The sequence below is a fragment of the Heptranchias perlo genome, chromosome 36 (assembly GCF_035084215.1).
Source record: "Heptranchias perlo isolate sHepPer1 chromosome 36, sHepPer1.hap1, whole genome shotgun sequence".
NCBI lineage: Eukaryota > Metazoa > Chordata > Chondrichthyes > Hexanchiformes > Hexanchidae > Heptranchias > Heptranchias perlo.
In genome coordinates, this window is record NC_090360.1 from 7,988,670 (window position 1) to 8,010,463 (window position 21,794).

Below are 21,794 nucleotides of genomic sequence, written 5' to 3' on the forward strand. Positions count from 1 at the left end.
CCTCCCTTCTGTCCTGTAGCATCCTACGATTCCACATACATCTTTAATAAGGAAGAACGAAGTAAACGTTACTAAATTAAGTAGCTAAAATATCAGAATTGGAAGCTAAGTTATGCCTTGGCAAAGCTCAAAGTTGAAACAGGAAGATTGGGGGCAGTTGCATCGTGTGAAGTTATAATCGATACTGTAGTTTATAAAATTGAGCTTTGTGTTCGTGTTTCTGATGCTGGTTTTCAGGGCTCATTTGGTCTTTCTGCGTACAAGATTATTACACATCTGTAAAATTAAGAAAATGCTATTTTCTTTTGCTGGGGAGTTAAATTTGTTTTTTTCTTCCTAACACACCAATTCTATTTTTCTATTTTATTATAAATCAGAAGCTCTGGTACTCCCAGCTGTGTACCACCCTCAGTTCCTCCAAGCCCCATGTATAAACACAGAGTGCTTAGATTGAGTTTTGTTTCCATAGCAATACTTGCTGATTAAATCCCTTTTTGTTCTGCTTGAGTTATTTTGAGTTTTTTTTTAGTACTTGTTCTTTTGCTTTTCTACAGAGTTAAAGGCACATTTTTTTGGACTTAAAAAAAAATGCAGCAATAACATTATCCACTTTAGTTCAATGTTTAGTGTTTCAGCCGTGAATTAAAGGGGTAAATGTTTACGTTGATTCTATTCCTGTTTGAAGTTTATTGCTGGTTTCATTATATTTGTACGAACTCAAAGGGCATCTTTCAAACATCGTGGGGTAAATTTTAACGGGGAGCCGGGAAGAGGGGGAGGAATTCCTGACGGGAAACCCGGAAGTACGGGTTTTGATGTAAGGACACCTTTCATTTTTGTTTTGTAGGTTTCCCACCCGAAGGCCAGCCGGATTGACAGGCTGGCTGGCCATCAGTCGGACGGGAGAGCAGCCAGGGAGCAGATACCAGCAGGTAGGGGGGAGGGTGTCAGGGTTGGGGGTCATCGGGAGGTCAGTCATCATGGGCAGGGGGTCGGAGATCGTGGGGGCATCAGACATGGGGAGGGGGTCGGAGATTGTGGGGGGGGTGGAAATCGCACACGGGGAGGTGGTCAGCCAATCGCGTGTGTGGGATCGCAGCAGGTAGGCTTGTTGGGCCTGGGAGCAGCATTCCTGCGCCTCCTGGCACAGAAACGATGCAACAAAGGCACTTCCCTGCTGAGCTGGGCCTTCCCGTCTCCTCTTACTTGACGTGAAGCAAAAGGCCCGGGATTCCCGGCCCCCAGGAGTTAAAAATTAAAAAAAACTACTAAAACGGAGGCCCGCAGCCTCCTTAAAATATTTAACTGACTGACCTGCCTCCTGAGAGCGGATTGTTCGCCTTTCCCCTTGTCCTGCCTCCTAAAACCGGAAGTGGGGAGGTTGGGGTTGGGTACGATTTTTACCTTCCCACCTGCCCCCAACCCACCCATTCGTGGGATTAAAATTTACCCCCATGTGTTTGGGAAAAATGGCTGACTTCCATTTTGACACAACTTCAGATAATACAAGTGGTCTGGCCCTTTTATGCCAGTTAAATCCTGATGAATGTACAGATACTTTGCCAAGATGTTTTATACTTGATTTAAAATATGAGCTGAAAGCAATAACGGCCAATTTGCTCATCTTTCTACTTAATCGTTCATTAGCAATTCAAGCTTAGCAAAAAAAAAACTGAGCAATAGAACGGTTAGATTTCTGAGATGTGCTGCGTTAAAAGGGTGGTGGGAGTAGATTCAATAATAACATTCAAAAGGGATTTGGATAAATACTTGAAGGGGAAAATTTTGCCGGGCTATGGGGAAAGGGCAGGGGGTTGGGATTAATTGGATAGCTCTTTCAAAGAGCCGGCACAGGCACGATGGACCGAATGGCCTCCTTCTGTGCTGGATCATTCCATGATTATCTACCTGTAATGTGATCATGGATTGGCTATGTAGGAATGGGTGAGCATTGGCCACTGGAAAGCTCATGAATATTTGTGCTGGAAAAACACTCCAGGTCCATTAGTAACTAAAAAAGGGATAGGATGGGTTAATGTTTTGGGTGTAGACCCTTCGTCAGACCCCAGTTACGAAGAGTTCACGCCCGAAACATTAACCTGTCTTTTCTCTTAACAGACCCAGAAGGACCCGGTGTGTACTTCTATTTTTTGAAATTCAATATTATTGGATACCAGCAATTTATGACTGAATGTCTCTTTTTGTAATACTTGTTCACTGCTAGGTTCTTTGTTCAATCAAAATTTGTTGTCGTTTTATTAAGTATATTTGAGATAGTGAAAATGTGACTTTGCAGGTGACACTTTCAAGTGTGACACTTCTTGTTGTGTCATGTATGAGAAGCAAGACTTTTCTATTATGTGTAGACTTAAAAGTGAGGGGAATGGGATGTGGTTTTCAGGACATTGGAATTCAATTTCTGCATCAGGTATTCACTGCTGTGGATTCAACCTTGGCTTTGAAATCACGCTCTGGGATACCAACGCACAAACTCTGAATGCATTTGCACGAAATTCTTTCCTTTGCTATTTTAATGGAGGTGCCTACTTTAAAAAGGTTAATGCCTCTGTCAAAATGACAGAGGGAGTCATTTTGCACGAACAGACTAACGGCCAAGCCTAGATTCTCTGGGAGTGAATGGCAACTTTACTGCCCAGTGGAGTGATGATTCACAGCAGTGACAAATAAAACGTGAATTAATTCTCGACAGTCGGAACAATATTTATGAATTCATTTGAAGGCTGCCTGAGATGCAAGAAGCCTTCTGTCCTGTATAACAGATTGTTGATGACGAGCTCAGTGTACACTTTCACTTGGAGGAAAGGCTACAATAACTCAATGCTACTGTGCTCCTGAGTTATGGGCACTTTGACCTCGCGAAACAAAGTCCAGACACCCACCATTAGCAGTGAGGTCCCCTCGATGCATCTAAAGAGTAATTGAGTGTCTCCTGCTGTTTAACCCCGAATCTTCAGTGCATATCGGAAGCAAAATGTTTCCTTGGATTTAATTTGCAGTCCAACAGGATGATTATTTTTGCAGACGATTTGAGGCCACTTCATGTCGTCCAAACATTCAGGAGCAAAATCAGGAAGCACTTTTTCCACACAAAGGGTATCATCAATCTGGACCTCGCTGCCCCAAAAAGGCTGTGGATGCTGGGACAATTGGGGCTTTCAAGTTTTTTTTGGGTAAGGGGATCAAGAGATATGGAGCAAAGGCGGGAAAATGGAGTTAAGATACAGATCAGCCATGATCTAATTGAATGGCGGAGCAGGCTCGAGGGGCTGAATGGCCTGCACCTACTCCTAATGTTCCTAAATTGTTCCCGAGTGACTGGTCCACTAACTATGGACAAAACTTCAAGCCCGGGGGGAGAGGGGGAAGGATTAATGCTCCAATCGGCTCCTGGATGGTGGTTTTTACCCAGTGAGAGAGGCTTGTTTCAACGGGTCCGTCAGCAGCTGTTTTCTACAATTAAAACACAGAGGCTGGAGGAGGGGGGGTGGGGGGAGGGGGGAGAAACCGTGTTCCCGAGCAGCTGCTTTCACCGACTAAAGACAGAGGCTGAGAGACATGGGAGGTGGCTGTTTGAAGAGTGACAAAAGCTGGCAAAATGCACAGGGTGCACAGCTGGAGGGAAACTGTCTGCTGAACGGTCATTGATTGTACCACACTAGTCTGGAAGAACATACTCAACATTGCAATAGACGGCAACACGGAGTTCAAAGACACTTTGCTGGGCTGTAAGATTTCTCTTCTCTACCCTTTCTGAATAGAATTATTGCACAGAATGATCGAATTCGAAGTTGTTGAGATGCTACACTGCAACCTTTTTTAGGCATCAGCTTTTACATTCAGTTTTTGTAAAAAGTGTGACTTGTTATCACTGATTAAAGCTCTACTGACCCAACATTTGTAAAAAGTGGTTGAATTAAGCAGTACATTGTTTCAATATTACTTTGTGTATCATTGTAAGGGGATTATTTTGTGCTGTTTGGTGTCTTTGCTGAATGTGCCTGCCAAATTTTGTCCTCGGCCCAGAATTATTGAAATTATGTTTTTCAATTCGTCCCTCACCATTTCGAAAACCACGGCCTAAATTTTAACACTGAGCCGGGAAGAGGGCGGGCGGGGGAGGGGCGGGGGAGCGAAAATCCTGACGGAAAACCTGGAATTACGGGTTTTCCGGACATCCTTACGATTTTGACGTTTCTCGTCTGACAGGCCAACCTGATTGACAGGCTGGCCATCAGTCAGATGGGAGAGGAAGGATGCAGATAAGAGCGACAGGGTTGGGGGTCATCGGGGTCTGGAGCCATCGGGAGGGGGGCTTGGAGACCGTGGGGTGGGTCGCTGCATGCTTGTTGGGCCTGGAGGAAACACTCCTGCTCTTCCTGGCCCACAAGCAGTGCAATAAAACTACTTACCTACTGTTTCGGGCCTTCTCGCCTCCTCTCACGTGGCATGAAGTAGAAGGCCTGGGAATCCTGGCCCCCAGGGGTTAAAAATAAAAGAGCTGTAAAAATGGAGGCCCGCAGCCTCCTTGAAAGCTCTCAGTGACCGACCCGCCTCCTAAGAGCGGGTTGGTCGCCCGCTTCGCGTTCTGCCTCCTTTAAAACCGAAAGCGGGCAGGTAGGGGTCGGGTTTTAGATTTTAAAAATTTTTACTGCCCCCCCGACTCCCAACCCACCCATTCTTCGGGGTTAAAATTTAGGCCTATGGTATCGACAGTCAATGAGAAGGCACAGCCCAGGTGCACCTCCCTGAAGACTGTGGATGTTGTTTCTGGGTTGACCCACCAGGTGGCATGTTTGAGCAGTAATGGAAGGGATTTATCCCCCCTCCCTCGATAACCTGGCTCAGATTGGTCAACTTGCCCACCAGGCAGTAGTCTAACGCCAGCCAGCCTTGGGCCCTCTCTTTATCAGGCTTTCCTTATTTTAAAATGTTATAAAGTGGCGAGGCATTGCAGCTTTAAGAATGGCACTTTTAGCTAAAAACACTAATGGTTAGAAACTCCTTCATGCGTTGCAGTTAATGTTATGAATCGACTACGACTTTGCCTGTGGATAAATGTAATGCATGAAGAAACTTCCAGCCATAAGTGGGCTTCTGATAAAGCAAGGGACTGAGTGTAATGCCCACCTTTGAAATGAACTTTAGAGTCTCTATAGATTACGTTCACCATAACTGAACCCATATTCCAAGACATGGCAAATTCAATCAACAATGGATCTGAATTTTAAGCAACGGTGAAGAATACATTGTGTCTGAATACATGTGATTAAAACATGTTTCACAGGGGGCAACTTTTAATATAAAACAGTTCGAAAACAGAAAAGAAATCAGTGGGAAAAATGTTGGATAAGTTAAAAAACCCAGAGTTTATAACCAGTACATTTTTAAACCAGAATCACCTGCATAACATGTTAGGTTGCAATAATCTTGCAAGCCCATTATAGTTTTTGTAATTAGCCCATGTAAGATAATTGACAAAAGAACCAAGGGGGAGATAAGGAGAATTTTTTTTTAATGCATCGAGTTGTTATGATCTGGACTGCACTGCCTGAAAGGGCGGTGGAAAGAGATTCAATAATAACTTTCAAAAGGGGAAATTTGCAGAGCTATGGGGAAAGAGCAAGGGAATGGGACTAATTGGATAGTTCTTTCAAAGAGCGGGCACAGGCAAGATGGACCGAATGGCCTTCTTCTGTGCTATATGATTCAATGATTAGTTAACAATTACACTTCAGGCAAAATAGCATCTTCAGTCAGGGCTGTACCAAGTTCCAGCTCATTTGGTCTCTTGAGAAAGGCTAAGGTTTCCAAAGATATAACATTCCTAATCACCTGTCTCAAAACTAAAAGTATAATAACAAGTACTGAGTGCCGCAATTTAAGCTATAATTGTGAAAAATTCTTATTATAACAAACATGAATTGTAGTTGGTTTTTAAAAAATGTCTAGTTACTTCCTTATGGCACTAATGGGCAGCATCACAGAGGGTTCCAGTCGGTCAGACCGAAAGAGAGCCTGACAGGATACGTCCCTGAGTCGTGATTGGCTTTCCCTTCTGTCAGCTGATCTCGTGTGGCGTCGCTGAAAGGTCGACAGTCTTGTGAAATCTAGCTGCTGAAATGGGAGCCATTTTTACCAGCCTGGCCCCTTAAGGGTACCTAAACAGATACATCTCGAGGTCAACTGGATGCTATTTGCTGAGCGCAGCTTTTTGCAGATTGACAGCTGCCTGTGAATCCCTGGCTCCTACCTTGGGGAAGAGGCCGGGTTTTCAAAAGTCAGAAAAAAACAGCAGGAAAGGACGATTTTTCCTTTGTGTGTATATACTTTTGACACCTTGAATTGAGACAACTGTACTGTGACAGATGCACGCTGGATACAGGCCTTTACATATAACATACGACTTTAGTCCCCTCTGACCAATTCTTGGCTGCAGTATAGCCTTCATAATGTCTTCACGTCACGTCGCAGTAACGGTTCCTCGGTAACAGGCTGAGAGCAATCCTGGTTAATCGTAACCTGTTCCTACCAACGACATCTCACTAAACACCCCTAAATACTTGCCCTAGGCTTACAGGAGTCTCCTAGAACATGCCCTACTGTCTTCATCCTTCAGCGTTGCGTCTTACTAAATCCCACTAGTCACTTATGCGCAATATTCCTGTACCTTTGTCCTACCTTGTGATCAATTTGTTCATAATATGGTTCGTGATCATTATGGATTTTTAAGGAATAGGAATTATCTTGGCAAAGGAGGCAGGATCGTAAAACAGACGCTCCTTTCTCTCAGCCTAGATGGTCCATAACAACTTTTGGTAAATAAAGCAAACTGGCCTAAACACTGCATCATCTTACCAGATGGTAGCTCTCCCATTCTTTTTCACAAGCCTTTATCAGTTGCCTATCTCCATGCCACCTCTTATGATTGAACCTACGTGCAAGGACAAGTTAATTCTGTGCCACAGAATTGTCAATCACATTTATTTCTAATTAAAATATTTACAGACAGAACATTTTTCAGCCAAAGAGGGATAGAGTTGTGCACTAAGTTAGCAGCGAGGGTCACTGAAGCAAGATGGTGTAAATGACCTCAAGATGTGTTTTTGGAGAGAGAATTATACTTGGTGAGAAGGCAGATGGGTCGGTCTCTGGGAAAATGGGCAGGTTTGTTGGGCCTTTTCCTTCACGCCCTTATGATCTACTTCACAAAAAAAAACACACACAGGCACAACAAAGCTGACAACCTTTACCTCTGTTGAATAAAGCAGAAATCTGAACGGTCCTCACAGCAAACATTATGCTGAGCACTTTATGGGCCACCTGACCAATAAAAACCTGCGCTTTCAAAAAAACAAGTAAGCCTCTTTAGATTCCTTTTTCCATAAAATCTAGTCTGTATCTGGAAACCTTCCATCCATATAATAAAACCCCTTATGGCTGCTAACAATAACTAATAATATAATCATTATTTATTAATTTCATAACTGCAGCTTTCCAGAAGTCATAAGACAGTTAATGAGGGCACTGTAGAGGTAGGATTTTACAGCCTTTCTTCCCCTGTCCATTTTAATATTAACGGTAGCATTTGTTCAATTTCCTTTTTTGAAAAAATCTAGTCCAGCCGAGCAGTGTGACGGAGCATTGGGCAATGGAGCGGCAAGATACAGGTCTGTACCTACGACCTCTCACGTGATAAGTCCCCGATCTTAACTGTGTTGTATTGTGAGGAGATATCAAATGGAGGTAAGGCTACCTCCAACAGAGAGAGAACATCTGAGGCAGAGTTACCCAGGGCCATTACCGAGCACCTTCAAATGGCCAGTTATAGATTGCCATTGCCTGGGGTCTATGAGTTGGTTGGTTGTCAACCAGCCCGCCTTCTCAGTTGGAGATGGTACATGGTATGGGACAAAGTAACAAGTATTTTTTTTTGAAAGAACCTGGTACGGCCAAGTTAAGAGCAAAAACCTCCAGGATCGATATGCTGCAAGCACAAAACTATTTGCCTCATGTTTGAGATTAATCCTTCTAGACGTGTTTATAGCCTAGCATGTGGCCAGGCTCAACTGGTCACACCACACCTCCAGGGCACTCAGCCTGTCCCCTGAAGACCAGGAAACATTCCTTGCAAGGCCAAGAAGCACCTGGTCCTTGGCCATTACAGCTGACCTCAGGACCCAGAATATCCGGATCTTCTCAGTCATGGGAGCCAAGGATCCTGAGATCTGGAGATGGACGATCCACCAAGCAACACTCTGAAGGAGCATGCTACAATGATGATAATGCACAGCCATGACAGGCCAGGTGGCCTCCTTCTGTGCTATAAATTTGACGACGTAACCGGATTAACACCTTTTTAAAAATGGTGCATAAAGGAATTTGTGACCAATAAGGATTTGTTTGCTAATACCACAGCGGGTATTACTTTGGTCACCAGGTGTTGTCAGGCATCATCATGATTCATGGTTCGACAACTACCTGGGTGTTTGCTAGTTGGGGTGTTGACTGACACCTCCCCATCCCCTGCACTGCCATTCTTGCTCTGAACCCTTTCTTATGTGATAGTTAACAATACATGCCAATGCTCTCTCATCAGCCCTCTCGCTCCTCTTCATCTCACTACTGGCCCTTGCTCTTTGCATCCTCAGCCTTCTGATACGGATTTGAGGTATAACTGAGGCACTTAGACTTTGGTCCAGACCTTACCTTTCACATTCACTGTTAATGCACGGGACGGAATAAACTCAGTCTTAATCATTTTCGCACATGATATAATGAAAAACGTGAAGACAATAAAATGTCATGACTGTACCCACAAACACTTAAATATAACAGTAAACTGAAAAATCCCCATTTGCTCTTGGGTTTCATTTCAATCATGTTGGGAGCAGTATTTGGATATGCCTGTGACATCCAGGAGACCCATTTTATTTAGGTTTGCATTTATTTATTTTTTACATATATGTAGCTTCCAATGAGGACATCGATCTTCTCCTTTCCCTATTCCTTCCCCTAGCTTCTCCCTCCCAATAGGGAAACTCCTCCTGTGGGGGTGCTTTCAGATCACCGCCCTTTGCCAGTCAGCAGAAGGCACGTGAGAAGAGCTCGATGGAGATCTCTGACCACTTCTCCCCACAGAGATATATCTGGTCTCTAGCCAGCACCTCACTACAGCAGTGTGGCAGAGGACTAGGGCTGCCAAACCTGGAGTCTCCAGGAATTAAAGACTAATCTCCAAGACACTGCTGCGAGCAACACCCAGGAGAAAAATCATAGGGGCAATAAAAATAATTGTGTTTTTAAAAACATTTCTTTGAAGACTTTTGTTTACTGGTTATAAAAATATTAGACATGGGGAAAAAAAAATTGCTGTTTGACTGACAGTGAAGAATCATCCAATTTGGGATTCATTTTCCGATTGGCACAGGAAGGTGGGGCACTGCGGGGATGGACATGTCAGGCGACCAATGGCGGGAATGTGGGGGCGGGGCAGTTGGAGACAGATCATATGATGAAATCTCCAGGAGTACGTCCAACCGGAGTTGGCAATCCATCTGATGCCAGGGATTTAATGGAGCAGCGGGTCATACTTGCACTTTGCCACTGCCACCCTACAACATGTAACAAGAAATCTGATTTAATTTGGGTGAAAAACGATTGCAAGAGGACAAACAGTGTAGAGACACATGAATTGCCGTGCATCTGGGTTCCCAGCAAGACCATTTTAAAGTGGAACCTTGAGGCTGATGAGAGGGCGGAACAGGCTCGAAGGGCTGAATGGCCTATTCCTGTACCTACGTCCTTATGTCCCAGAGATGAGGTACCAGAAATCGGTCAAACAGCAGCAGAATATAAATCGTGCTGTTCCTTCCACGGTGCAGGTGCGTTTAAATGTTGAGGTATCTTGCATATATTGGAGAATGAGCACAATTGATTTTGTGTAAAGATGTAATCAAGGGCCAACATGTGTATGAAGTAACAAAATATTACTGAATTTCTTTTTAGCCCAAAATTTGAGCCAATCTTTGTGACTCACCCTGAACCAATACATGCAACATTTTCCTGGGCTTCTAAAGATCATTCACACCATGAAAATGTCTTCATTTCCTTTTCAGTTAGTATCAATAACAAATCTCCTCGGGGAAAGACTGCTTCGAGTCCAGCATACTTGTTTGGCTACCTACCTTGCATCCGCTTCACTGTAGTATTCCCTGGCCACAATGTCTTCAAAGAGTTCTCCGCCAGTGACCCTACAAATTAAAATAAAATGCAGACATTGAAGAGTGAAAGCAGTAATCAGAGGAGCACGGTGATTATACCTGGCTGTGCGCATTGGAAGGGCCTCCCTTCCTACACAGTTTCAATTGTCTCTGGAGTGTTCCTAAGCAATTATCTGGCCTACATCAGCAACACCGTTAATCAAGCATCTGTGGCAAGGATCACCAATTCCTCAGCTTATTCAGTCCTAGCCTCTCTTAGGTGGGCATCACATGAGATGTATTTCCAGTAGTAGTATTACTGATTACACTCAAGGCCAATGTAAAATAGAGTTTCAATCCTCAATCACGTCTCATAACAATTCATGGAGAATTGAAATTTGACTTGACAAAATCATTTCATCGAACGTTACGTGCGCTCTATATTATGATGAACGAATCAGCACAAACTGATTAACTGTCTTTGTATTTACAGTGGCATGTTTTCAAGATGAGAATTTATTATTATTCATTAATCTTCTACTCCACACATATGAATTCTTCTCAGACTGCGGTTTATTACGGGCAACAATTGAAGAGTCTGTTTTCTTACAATGAGCGAGAGTCAAGGGCAGGGATGAAGACACGGCCAGCGTTCTTTGAATCAAGTGCGCTTCAAGTCACTGCTGACCAACTCCGAAGTGGACAGAGGGGAACGCACTCTGACATGCGCTAAAATACTAAACAGAAAATACCGGAAATACCAAAACAGATCAGCCAGCTTCTGAAGGAGAGAAAAGTGAGTACGGTAGCATGAGTGGTTATGTTACGGACTAGTAATCCAGTAGGCCTGGACTAATAATCCAGAGTTATGAGTTCAAATCCCACCACGGCAGCTGGGGAATTTAAATTCAATTAATTAAATTCAATTAATTAAATAAAATCGGGAATTAAAATACTAGCATCAGTAATGGTGGCCATGAAACTACCGGATTGTCGTAAAACCCATCTGGTTCACTAATGTCCTTTAGGGAAGAAAACCTGTCATCTTTACCCGGTCTGGCCTATAAGTGACTCCAGGTCCACAGCAATGCAGTTGATTCTTAATTGCCGTCTGAAATGGCCTAGCAAGCCACTCAGTTGTAAAATCTCACTACAAAAAGTCATAATAAGGATAAAACCGGAGAACCTTCACCACACGGACTGCAGCGGTTCAAGAAGGCGGCTCACCACCACCTTCTCAAGGGCAATTAGGGGATGGGCAATAAATGCCGGCCCCGCCAGCAACGCCCACATCCCATAAACGAATAAAAAAAAGACAGGTGCCAGGAATTCCCACGGACTCTCTCACCATAACCGCGATGGAAGATCAGCAGGATCCCTGGAGAAAAGGGTAAAAGGGCTAAAAGTGGCTGTTTGTGCCGTTATTCCAGGGTATCCACTGATCCCCCCACCAAATTTAGAGCGGGAGATCAGGAGAATCCCATGGAAATTCTCCCCCCCAGCTTATTTTGGGCAGGGACCCTCAGAACCGTTCTGTTGAGGAGCCAGTCTGAGCAGTAACCCATCTTTCCACTTTAAGATGGCATTTTCTGTTATAGTTCACATTCGATATTTTTACTTTTTTCTCCTTCCTACTATTTGAAATGAACTAAATCTGATTATATGTCGAGGATTATTAGCTTCGTAACCAAACATGGTTAGAAAGAGAAACAAAATTGGGCAGTGTCACTTTCATTTTTCAAATATTCTATTCGGTCCGTGACAAGAGAATTTCTTACGGCGGGGATCATAAACTCAATGTTAGGATCTGGGACGTGGCTATTACAGGTCTTAACATTTTCAGGACAATTAAAGACAGCTGTTTTTGTATCTGAAATAAGAGTATCACAAGATTCAAGACTAACAGCTGGCAAACTACCATTTGATTCTCTCCATATTGTCACCTCACTCCCTCCTTCAGGCCCTTCTCTCCGAAAGTGCAGTCCTCTCCCACCCTAGCCCTCTCCATCTTCCCTTAGTCCCTTCTGCTCAATGTCCACTGTTTCTCCTCCTCAAAGTGAAGACACCCTCCTGCATGTGAAGTGTGTTGCAGAAGTGTAACTTGTTAATTAGAAATAGACCCTCATCACTTATGTCAGCAGAGTATTTCCTTGCACTTAATGAAGTGGATTTCCCACTCATGGGCATCAGTGGCTTTGCTGTTGGTGTAAATTTGAGTTTTTAAACAGTATTGTACCATTTTGAATACTTTGAATATCTGAATACTTAAATATCTAGCTGCCAATATTTTCCCATTGTTTCTCCAGTCCTTTAAGGCGCTCATAAAGTGATATTAGGACAGCTGAGAGGTTGGTTTTTATGTGGCTCGGTGTCAAATATCGTCTGATAATCGCTCCTGTGAAGCGCCTTGTGACGTTTTACTACGTTGAAGGTGCTATACAAATGCAAGTTGTTGTTGTTATTTACACTCAACATGGACATCACCCACGGAAGGTCACGGGTGGGAAGTTCAGCCCAGGAGCTAAGTACAAGCTGTTTGAGGGAACAAAAAAAAAAAATCACATTATCAATCCAAGGCGGGTAAATGGAGTTGAGGTACAGATCAGCTATGATCTGACTGAATGGCGGAACAGGTTCGAGGGGCTGAATGGCCTACGCCTTATTCCTATGTTCCTAATTTTTTTCAATGCCTTCAGCCCCCAAATGCCATGTTGCCACAGGGCTGGAGAGGAAGCCTGTCCTGCGTTTTGTTTCAGAAAGCTCAGCCGTTCAAAGTCAACGGTAACGGTATTTTCCCAAGGAATTTTTGGGCTGAAAAGTAATTCCTATAATTAGGCAGAGTCAAGATGGTTTTATGAAAGGGAAATCGTGTTTGACAAATCTACTGGAGTTTTTTGAGGATGTAACTCGCAGGGTAGATAAAGGGGAACCAGTGGATGTAGTATATTTGGATTTTCAAAAGGCATTCGATAAGGTGCCACGCAAGATAATGGCTCATGGAGTGGGGGCAATATATTAGCATGGATAGAGGATTGGTTAAAGGACAGAAACAGGGAGTAGGGATAAACGGGTCATTCTCAGGTAGGCAGGCTGTAACTAGTGGAGTCCCGCAGGGATCGGTGCCTGGGCCTCAGCTATTTACAATCTATATTAATGACTTAGATGAAGGGACCAAGTGTAATGTATCCAAGTTTGCTGACAATACAAAGCCAGGTGGGAAAGTAAGCTGTGAGGAGGACACAAAAGGGTAAATTTTAACCCCAAGAACGGGGGGGGGGGGGGGGGGAGTAAAAATACTCAGTTTTCAGAGCGGGACGGCATCCTGGCTCCAACACGCCTGCTTCTGGGTTTAACCCCGGCAGGTTTAATCTGCGTGTGGAGAGCAGACACCAGGAAGTCCCGCCCCCACTTAAATCCGGCGGGACGATACTTAAAAGGGCAGTGTACCTCATTGAGATACTTGAGGTACTTAATATTTTGTGTATTGGAATAATAAAGCGAATTTAACCGTACCTGTTCAGGTTTCCCATCGCTTCCCATTCGCGGCAGGTGAAAGCAGGTGGGAAGGGCCCGATCCATGAGGTGAGGGCCTTTATTTCACTGCTAGTGGGTCCGGAGGAGCAGGAGTGTTTCATCCCGGCCCAACAAGCTCAACTGGCCGTGATCGTCCCGCCCACCCAATGGTGGACCCCACTCACCTCCGGCTCTTCACCCGATCTCCAGCGACCTCTGATCTCGCCATGAGCCCCCCGATCTCTTCATCAGCAACCCCCTCCCCCCCGATCTTCTCCATGCCTCAACGCACCCCCACCCCCCCGCCTCAATCTTCTCCCGGGCCTACGATCCCTCCCTCCCACTGATCCCCGGCTGTCAATCAGGCTGGCTGCCGGGTACAAAACCCGAACGTGAAATTGATGGGCCTTATTAAGGTCGCAATCTCCCGCCCACTTACCTTCCGGGTTTCGCACCCGGAAATCTTCCCCCCGGCTCTCAGTTAAAATTTAGCCCAAAGAGTCTACAAAGGGATATAGACAGATTAAGTGAGTGGGCAAGAAGGTGGCTGATGGAGTATAATATGGGGAAATATGAAGTTATTCACTTTGGTAGGAAGAATAGAAAAACAGAATATTTTTTAAAATGGTGAGAAACTATTAAATGTCAGTGTTCAGAGGGATTTGGGTGTCCTTGTACACAAAACACAAAAAGTTAACATGCAGGTTTCGCAAGCAATTAGGAAGACAAACGGCATATTGGCCTTTATTGCAAGGGGGTTGGAGTACAAGAGAAAGGAAGTCTTGCTGCAATTGTATTGGGCTTTTGTGGGACCACACCTGGAGTACTGTGTTCAGTTTTGGTCTCCTTACCTAAGGAGGGATATACTTGCCTTAGAGGGAGTGTAAAGAAGGTTCACTAGATTAATTCCTGGGATGAGAGGGTTGTCCTATGAGGAAAGGTGGAGTAGAATGGGCCTATACTTTCTGGAGTTTAGAAGAATGAGAGGTGATCTCATTGAAATATATAAGATTCTGAGGGGGGTTGGCAGGGTAGTTACTGAGAGGCTGTTTCCCCTGTCTGGAGAGTCTAGAACTAGGGGGCATAGTCTCAGGATAAGGGGTCGGCCATTTCGGACTGAGATGAGGAGGAATTTCTTCACTCAGAGGGTTGTGAATCTTTGGAACTCTCTACCCCAGAGGGCTGTGGATGCTCAGTCGTTGAGTATATTCAAGGCCGAGATCGATACATTTTTGGACTCTAAGGGAATCGAGGAATATGGAGATCAGGCAGGAAAGTGGAGTTGAGGTTGAAGATCAGCCATGGTTTTATTGAATGGCGGAGCAGGCTTGAGGGGCAGTATGGCCTACTCCTGCTCCTACTGCTTATGTTCTTATGTTTCATGTTGTACAGAACCTTGGTTAGACCACACTTGGGAGTACTGTACAGTTCTGGTCTCCATATTATAAAAAAGGATATAGACGTACTGGAGAAGGTGCAAAAAAGATTTACAAGGATGATGCCATAACCAAGAGATTGTACTTAACAGGAAACATTGAGCAGGGTGGGCCTCTTTTCTCTAGAAAACAGAGACTGAGGGGTGAACTGATAGAGGTCTTCAAGATTATGAAAGGGTTTGATAGGGTAGATGTACAGAAGATGTTCCCACTTTTGGGAGACCAAAACTGGGGGCCATAAATATAGGATAGTCACCAATAAATCCAATAGGCAATTCAAGAGAAACTTCTTCACCCAGAGAGTGATTAAAAATGTGGAACTCGCTACCACAAGGAGTAGTTAAGGTGAATAGCAGAGATGCATTTAAGGAGAAGCTAGATAAACACATGGGGGAGAAAGGAACAGAAGGTTGTGCTGATAGGGTGAGATGAAGTAAGGTGGGAGGAGGCTCGTGTGGAGCATAAACACTGGCATAGATCAGTTGGACCGAATAACCTGTTTCTGTGCTGTAAATTCTATGTAATTCATTGTATGTGATGTGCTTTAGGACATCCTGAGAGCTCTGAAGATGTGCTGCATAAATGTATGTTTTTCTCCTTTCTCATCCCTTCAACTCTTAGAGTGCCTTAGTGTAATGCCTCCCCCCTCCAAAATATTCAACCGATTTTCACTCTTGTCGACAAGTAATTGTTATTTATGTAGCCAACAACCTTCTAGTAAAATTACATAGAATTTACAGCACAGAAGCAGGCCATTTGGCCCAAATGGTCTATGCCGACTTTTATGCTCCACACGAGCCTCCTCCCACCGTACTACATCTAACCCTATCAACATATCCTTCTATTCCTTTCTCCCTCATGTACTGATCTAATTTCCCCTTAAATGCATCTACGCTTTTCACCTCAACTACTCCATCTGGTAGCAAGTTCCACCACTCTCTGAGTAAAGAGGTTTCTCCTGAATTCCTTATTGGATTTATTAGTGACGATCTTATATTTATGACCTCCTAGTTTTGGACTCCCCCACATGTGGAAACATCAAGTGAGAAAAAGTAAAGATGTGGCTGAAAATTACAGTTGATATTGGTGGACGGAGATGTAACATGTCTGGATGACGTTCCTTTCTGACGGGGGTTAACCCATTTATCTTGAAGGGGTTAAGCTCCTCTGTCAGAATATCACCAAGGAATATGAGTCACATCAGTGCACTAAGCATTCGCCTGTTAATAATGTTAACAAGGCTTCTAGTGGGTGAAAAACAGTTATATACATTAACAGGAATGTGGGAAATGTACTTTAAATAGATCCCTTTTCTTTAATAGATTGACATCAGAGCTAGCAGAATGATTTATGAAATTTCAATTGCCGTTTCAATTACTATTTATGGTGCTTCTTTTAAACCATGGGAGAGTTTGAGGCAGAAATTGCAGCAGTTCCTCTCTCTCCGTGATGGATCCTTTAATTCCACTGTTCTCGTGTATCCCCCACCCCACCACCTCTGTTGCCTAGTGCACTTAAAAACAAAGTGTTTTTTTATCTTGCATCTTAATCTTGTTTTTTTTTTATGGCCCTCCCTTGAATCCCTGAACAGTTCTCAAGAGGGAGCGTCATATTGTGCAGCAGCCGATGATATATGACTGCTGTATGTCTTTCACATAGCCGGGAGGGCACGACAATGAAACAACACACGAGCCAGATTTACATTTTGCTTTCGTGAACAGCTCAGTTCGCCTGTTGTCACAGCCTTCAGGGTTCTGCATCGCAATGAGACGAGCATAATGCCCACAAAAGGGCACTGGACTGTGGATTTCTGTTGTGCTACTTTTAAACAAACGTCCCCAAAGTGTTGTGTGAACATTTTTCAAGCATGATAAACCCAATCATATAAAAAAAATTCCTAGAGCTGGAACATTCACACTCTTCTTGCAAGTGCAAGTAGTCTGTTTGCTGTCATTCAAGTATATCAAAGATTTAAGTCAGCTCTGTTACTGGCGCTTCCTTAACACAACGTAAGATGACATCACTACAATATGAGCAATGGTTTCTCGACCAGGATTTGGAACATAATTAACACTAAACAAGAAATTCACCATAATGACCAATATTGAGGAATGGTTACATAGCTATTCATGCATTTAAGGGGAAGCTAGATAAACACATGAGGGAGAAAGGAATAGAAGGATATGCCGATAGGGTGAGATGAAAAGAGGTGGGAAGAGGCTCGTGTGCTGCATAAACACTGGCAAAGACCTGTGGGGCCGAATGGCCTGTTGCTGTGCTGTAAATTCTATGTAACGTACCTAGCTCAAGTGGCTTTCTGCACATTTGAGCCTAGGCAGTGACTGACAGCCAGCTATTCAAACACGGTGTGTTTCAACCACAACCCTCTTATCAGCTGTTGTCCATAAACATACACCTTATATCGAGGGTTCACTGGACAGCAATCAGATTGAAGAGCCACAGCTGATTTTAGCTCTCCATTGCTGCACACCTGTTGCTGTATTGGCCGGGACTGGATACCCGTATAGAGCAGGGCTCAAATCGGAGACGTTTATGATCTGTTGCACAGAGTACCATGTTGCATTGACCCTAAAACGATCGGGGAGGGCTCAAAATGATATATGAAATTTCAATTGCCGTTTCAATGACTATTTATGGTGCGTCTTTTAAACCAAGGGAGAGTTTGAGGCAGAAATTCTAGCAGTCCCTCTCTCTCCGTGCTTTGATACCACTGTTCTCTGTGTTTCCCCACCCCCCCATCTCTGTTGCCGAGTGCACTCAAAAATAAAATCTTTTTTATCTTGCATCTTAATTTTTAAAATTTTTTTATGGCCCTACCTTAAATCCCTGAACAGTTCTCCAGAGGGAGTGTCATATTGTGCAGCAGCCGATGATATAAGGCTGCTGTATGTCTTTCACATAGCCGGGAGGGCACGACAAAGACACAAAACACAAGCCAGATTTGCATCTTACTGTTAAGAATCATCCGATTGTGAGATTATGGGGTACACTTTTGTAAAAGGAGGCAACAGGCACGAAGCCTTGCTCAGTGGCACCATTGAATCGGGTGAGGCTGGCAGAGCGTCCGATTTTCCGCTAACCTCCATGCCCAGTTCTCTGATCCACTCTCCCGTCGAGCGACACTCTGTTCTCCAGTGAAGCCCCAAAAATTTGCTCTTTTGTGGACTTTTCTAGAGAACTTCCTGCCGATTAAAATAGGGAAAGTTAAGGATGAGAAGAGGCCATTTGGCACATTGAAGCTCATTTCTCTAGTCCCCTAACTATCCCATTATAACGTGGAGCTTCATTGTGTGCCTATCTAATGCTTCTGCTTCAGCAACCCCACCTGGCAGGTACCAGCCATCGAAAACGATCAGAGCTCAGGTGCGTGGTTGCTCTCAGTGCTGCGGAGAGAGGATTGATGCAGGTTCAAGAGCTGTTCTGCTCAAGAGATGTCAGCCGTGGCTCAGTGGGTAGCACTCTCGCCTCTGAGTCAGAAGGTCGAGGGTTCAAGTCCCACTCCAGAGACTTGAGTGCAAAGTCTAGGCTGACACTCCAGGACAGTACTGAAGGAGTGCTGCACTGTTGGAGGTGCTGTCTTTCGGATGAGATGTTAAACCAAGAAGGCCTCATCTGCCCTCTCAGGAGGACGTAAAAGATCCCACAGCACTATTGAAATAAGAGCTGGGCTGTCCTGGTCAATATTTATCCCTCAACCAACATCACTTAAAAAAACAGATTATCTGGTCATTATCACATTGCTGTTTGTGGGACATTGCTGCCTGCAAATTAGCTGCCATGTTTGTTGCATTACAACAGTGACTACACTTCAAAAAGTACTTCATTGGCTGTAAAGCGCTTTGGGACGTCCTGAGTTCGTGAATTGGCGCTATATAAATGCAAGTCTTTCTTTCTTAGTTCCCAGTCTAGGCTGCATCGAGTGGGAATTCTGAGGTGTGATGAAGGGGACAATCACACCTGGGCAGGTCATTACTTCAGGGAGCAGGTTGACACTTGCCCTGTTGTCTGCAAATGCATCAGGGTCAGAGGAATGAAGGAGAAATTCTAGATGGAGGTGGGGGGAACTACCTAGAAATATCTAAATAATTTTTTAAATGGGAGAGTTGGGAGCTTTAGGGAACAAAACAATGAACAGAAATTATAGAATGATACAACAAAGAAGGAGGAGGCCATTTGGCCCATCGTGTCTGTGCCGGCTCTTTGAAAGAGTTATCCAATTAGTCCCACTCACCTACCCTTTTCCCCCGTAGCCCTGCAAATTTTTCCCCTTCAAGTATTTAACAAATTCCCTTTTGAAAGTTACTACTGAATCTGCTTCCACCACCCTTTCAGGCAGCACATTCCCGATCATAACAACTCACTGCCTAAAGGAAGTTTCTCCTCATCTCGCCTCTGGCTCTTTTGCCAATTGCCTTAACTCTGTGTCGTAATGGTGAAAACGCTCAACTTCCACTGCGTAAACCACATCAGCAGCAGACTACAAGAAGATTAAACTCAAACAGGTCTACTTGATCCCACTTGCTTTAATGATTAGGAAGTGACGGTAATACATATTTACAGAATGGACAGCACTGCAAATGGAACTGTAGGTCAGTCACAACAAAGCAGAAGCTTGTCGTGACTAATAGTTATTAACTGATTAACATGGTAGAAATGATTGTAAAATGTTGTGTTTGACGAGAGTTAATGAGAAGCAAAATTGGGAAGGAAAGCTCCTCGATCGAACACACTGCTTTCCATTACCACATGAGGCAAAAAATTCAAACGGCCAAAAGGTCTGACACCTTCTGTTGTTGTGTCAGTACAACAGAAAATATATCAAGAGATCAAGAGATTTGGGCTGGGATTGAGAATTTAGTCTGCTCCAGGGGGTTTCATCTTTTTGGTGTAAAAATTAACAAGTCCACAGAGAGAAAAATGAGTAAAACAAAAAAAAAACAGGAAAAGGGGAATGAGAAAATAAAAATATTAAAATGGAGAAAGGGGGAATAAGGCAGGAAAACTGAAAGAACCTTGTAACAGTTGTCTAGAAAGCCAAAAGAAACATGAGTATTTTTCCTGTATTTAAATATCTGGACTAATGACTACATTTTGGTCCATGACCAGTTTACCAAGTCCAGGTCTGTGTGACGAGAACTTTCAACCAACCCTCTAAATTTGTTAAGAGGTTATCCTGTCATCCCAGCTCATTGCAAGCACACCATTCACAGCCCTTTTATATTATTATCTCCATATCAATCAACACCACCCGCTCTCTCCCCATCCTTAGGAATGCCACTCTATGAAACAAGAGTGAACAATAAGCTGGAATGGTCTCCATGATATTGGGGACAAAAATTCCAGAATCAATCACTAGGCCGTCGGATGCCGTGTTGTTGAGCAAACCGTAGGCTTCTATGGAAGGTCGAGTTAGATTGGCCAAATGGCTTCTCTCATCTGTACTCAAAGAATCATAGAAATTTACAGTACAAAAGGAGGCCATTCGGCCCATCGCTCTCAAAGTCCCATTCCCCAGTCCTGTCCGTATAACCTTTAAAAATTTATAAATTTCTCTTTTAAAAGTTTTTCTGGATTCTGTTCCCACCGCTATTTCTGGTCGGGCATTCTGCTTAAAAAAATTCTCCTAATGTCCCCCTTTGTTCTTTTGGTGGCGATCTTAAATTTATATCCTCTAATTGCCCACTGACCAACCACTGAATATAGTTTTTCCCTATTGACCTAATGGGCCAAATCTTGCTGGAGCGAGGCATCTTGCGGCATACGTCGTTAGTGAGACTCTGTCCTGCATCCTTCAGCTTAAAACACTTTTTGTGCCGTAACCCGCTGGAAGTGCAAGCTGATAACGAGGCAACTGGGACTTTAGTGAACGACGGGACCAACAGTGTATCTCCTTGACCAATTAGATTTAAAGATTGAGAAAGAAACAGAAACAACGGACAACGAGGGTGAATTAAGAGTCAAATCAGGGACAGGAAGGGAAAAGTAAAGAGAGGGAAAGAAAGATTAGGTTAAGAGATAGAGGGAGAGAAAGGGAAAGTAAGAAAAAAAAATTTAAATTTAAAATTTGACATTTTTAAAATCCCTAACAATTTACTACATGCAGGAATGAGACTCAACAGTTTAAATTGTTCCCTTTCTGGGCTGGAGAGATTGATTGGCATTGCATTAACAATCATCACGTTGTTAAAAGGATAATTACGCTATTAATTATGAGCCCTAACGTTCTGCGGGGAGTTTAATGGGCAATTAATATGCAAATCCAGCAAATTCTTATAAATAATGGGGAGGCTAAGGGCAAGATGCCGTTTGTGCGAAGCAAACAGCAGAGCGGCGTAAATCGACCAACTAGTCCTGGAGATTAGCAACTCATGGCGTATCTCTCCATCCCCTGAATGTGCTGGCCGATTTGCGCATTAATAACGGCGTGCGTCGTTAACACGCTGTTCTTTTTCCAGGAGGATTTGGCCCCACTAAATCCTCTCCTAACTTGGAACACTTCGATCAGATCTTCACCTTCTTTGTTCGAATTAAATGAAATCTTTGCGAAGTAGGCATTTTCATCCAGCTGCTTTTTATTGGCGGTGACACCTCCACTCACAGTTAG

At 43.8% G+C, this 21,794-nt stretch overlaps 1 protein-coding gene across 3 annotated transcripts in view; it reads right to left on the bottom strand.

Moving 5' to 3' along the window:
* Window positions 1-21,794, bottom strand: part of camk2g2 (calcium/calmodulin-dependent protein kinase (CaM kinase) II gamma 2) — a 312,868-nt gene that overhangs the window by 88,888 nt on the left and 202,186 nt on the right. For all 3 annotated transcript variants that reach the window (XM_067972475.1, XM_067972474.1, XM_067972473.1), the window contains exon 5: window positions 10,206-10,271. In XM_067972475.1, coding sequence (XP_067828576.1) covers window positions 10,206-10,271 — 66 coding nt within the window. The remainder of the gene's footprint in view (window positions 1-10,205; window positions 10,272-21,794) is intronic.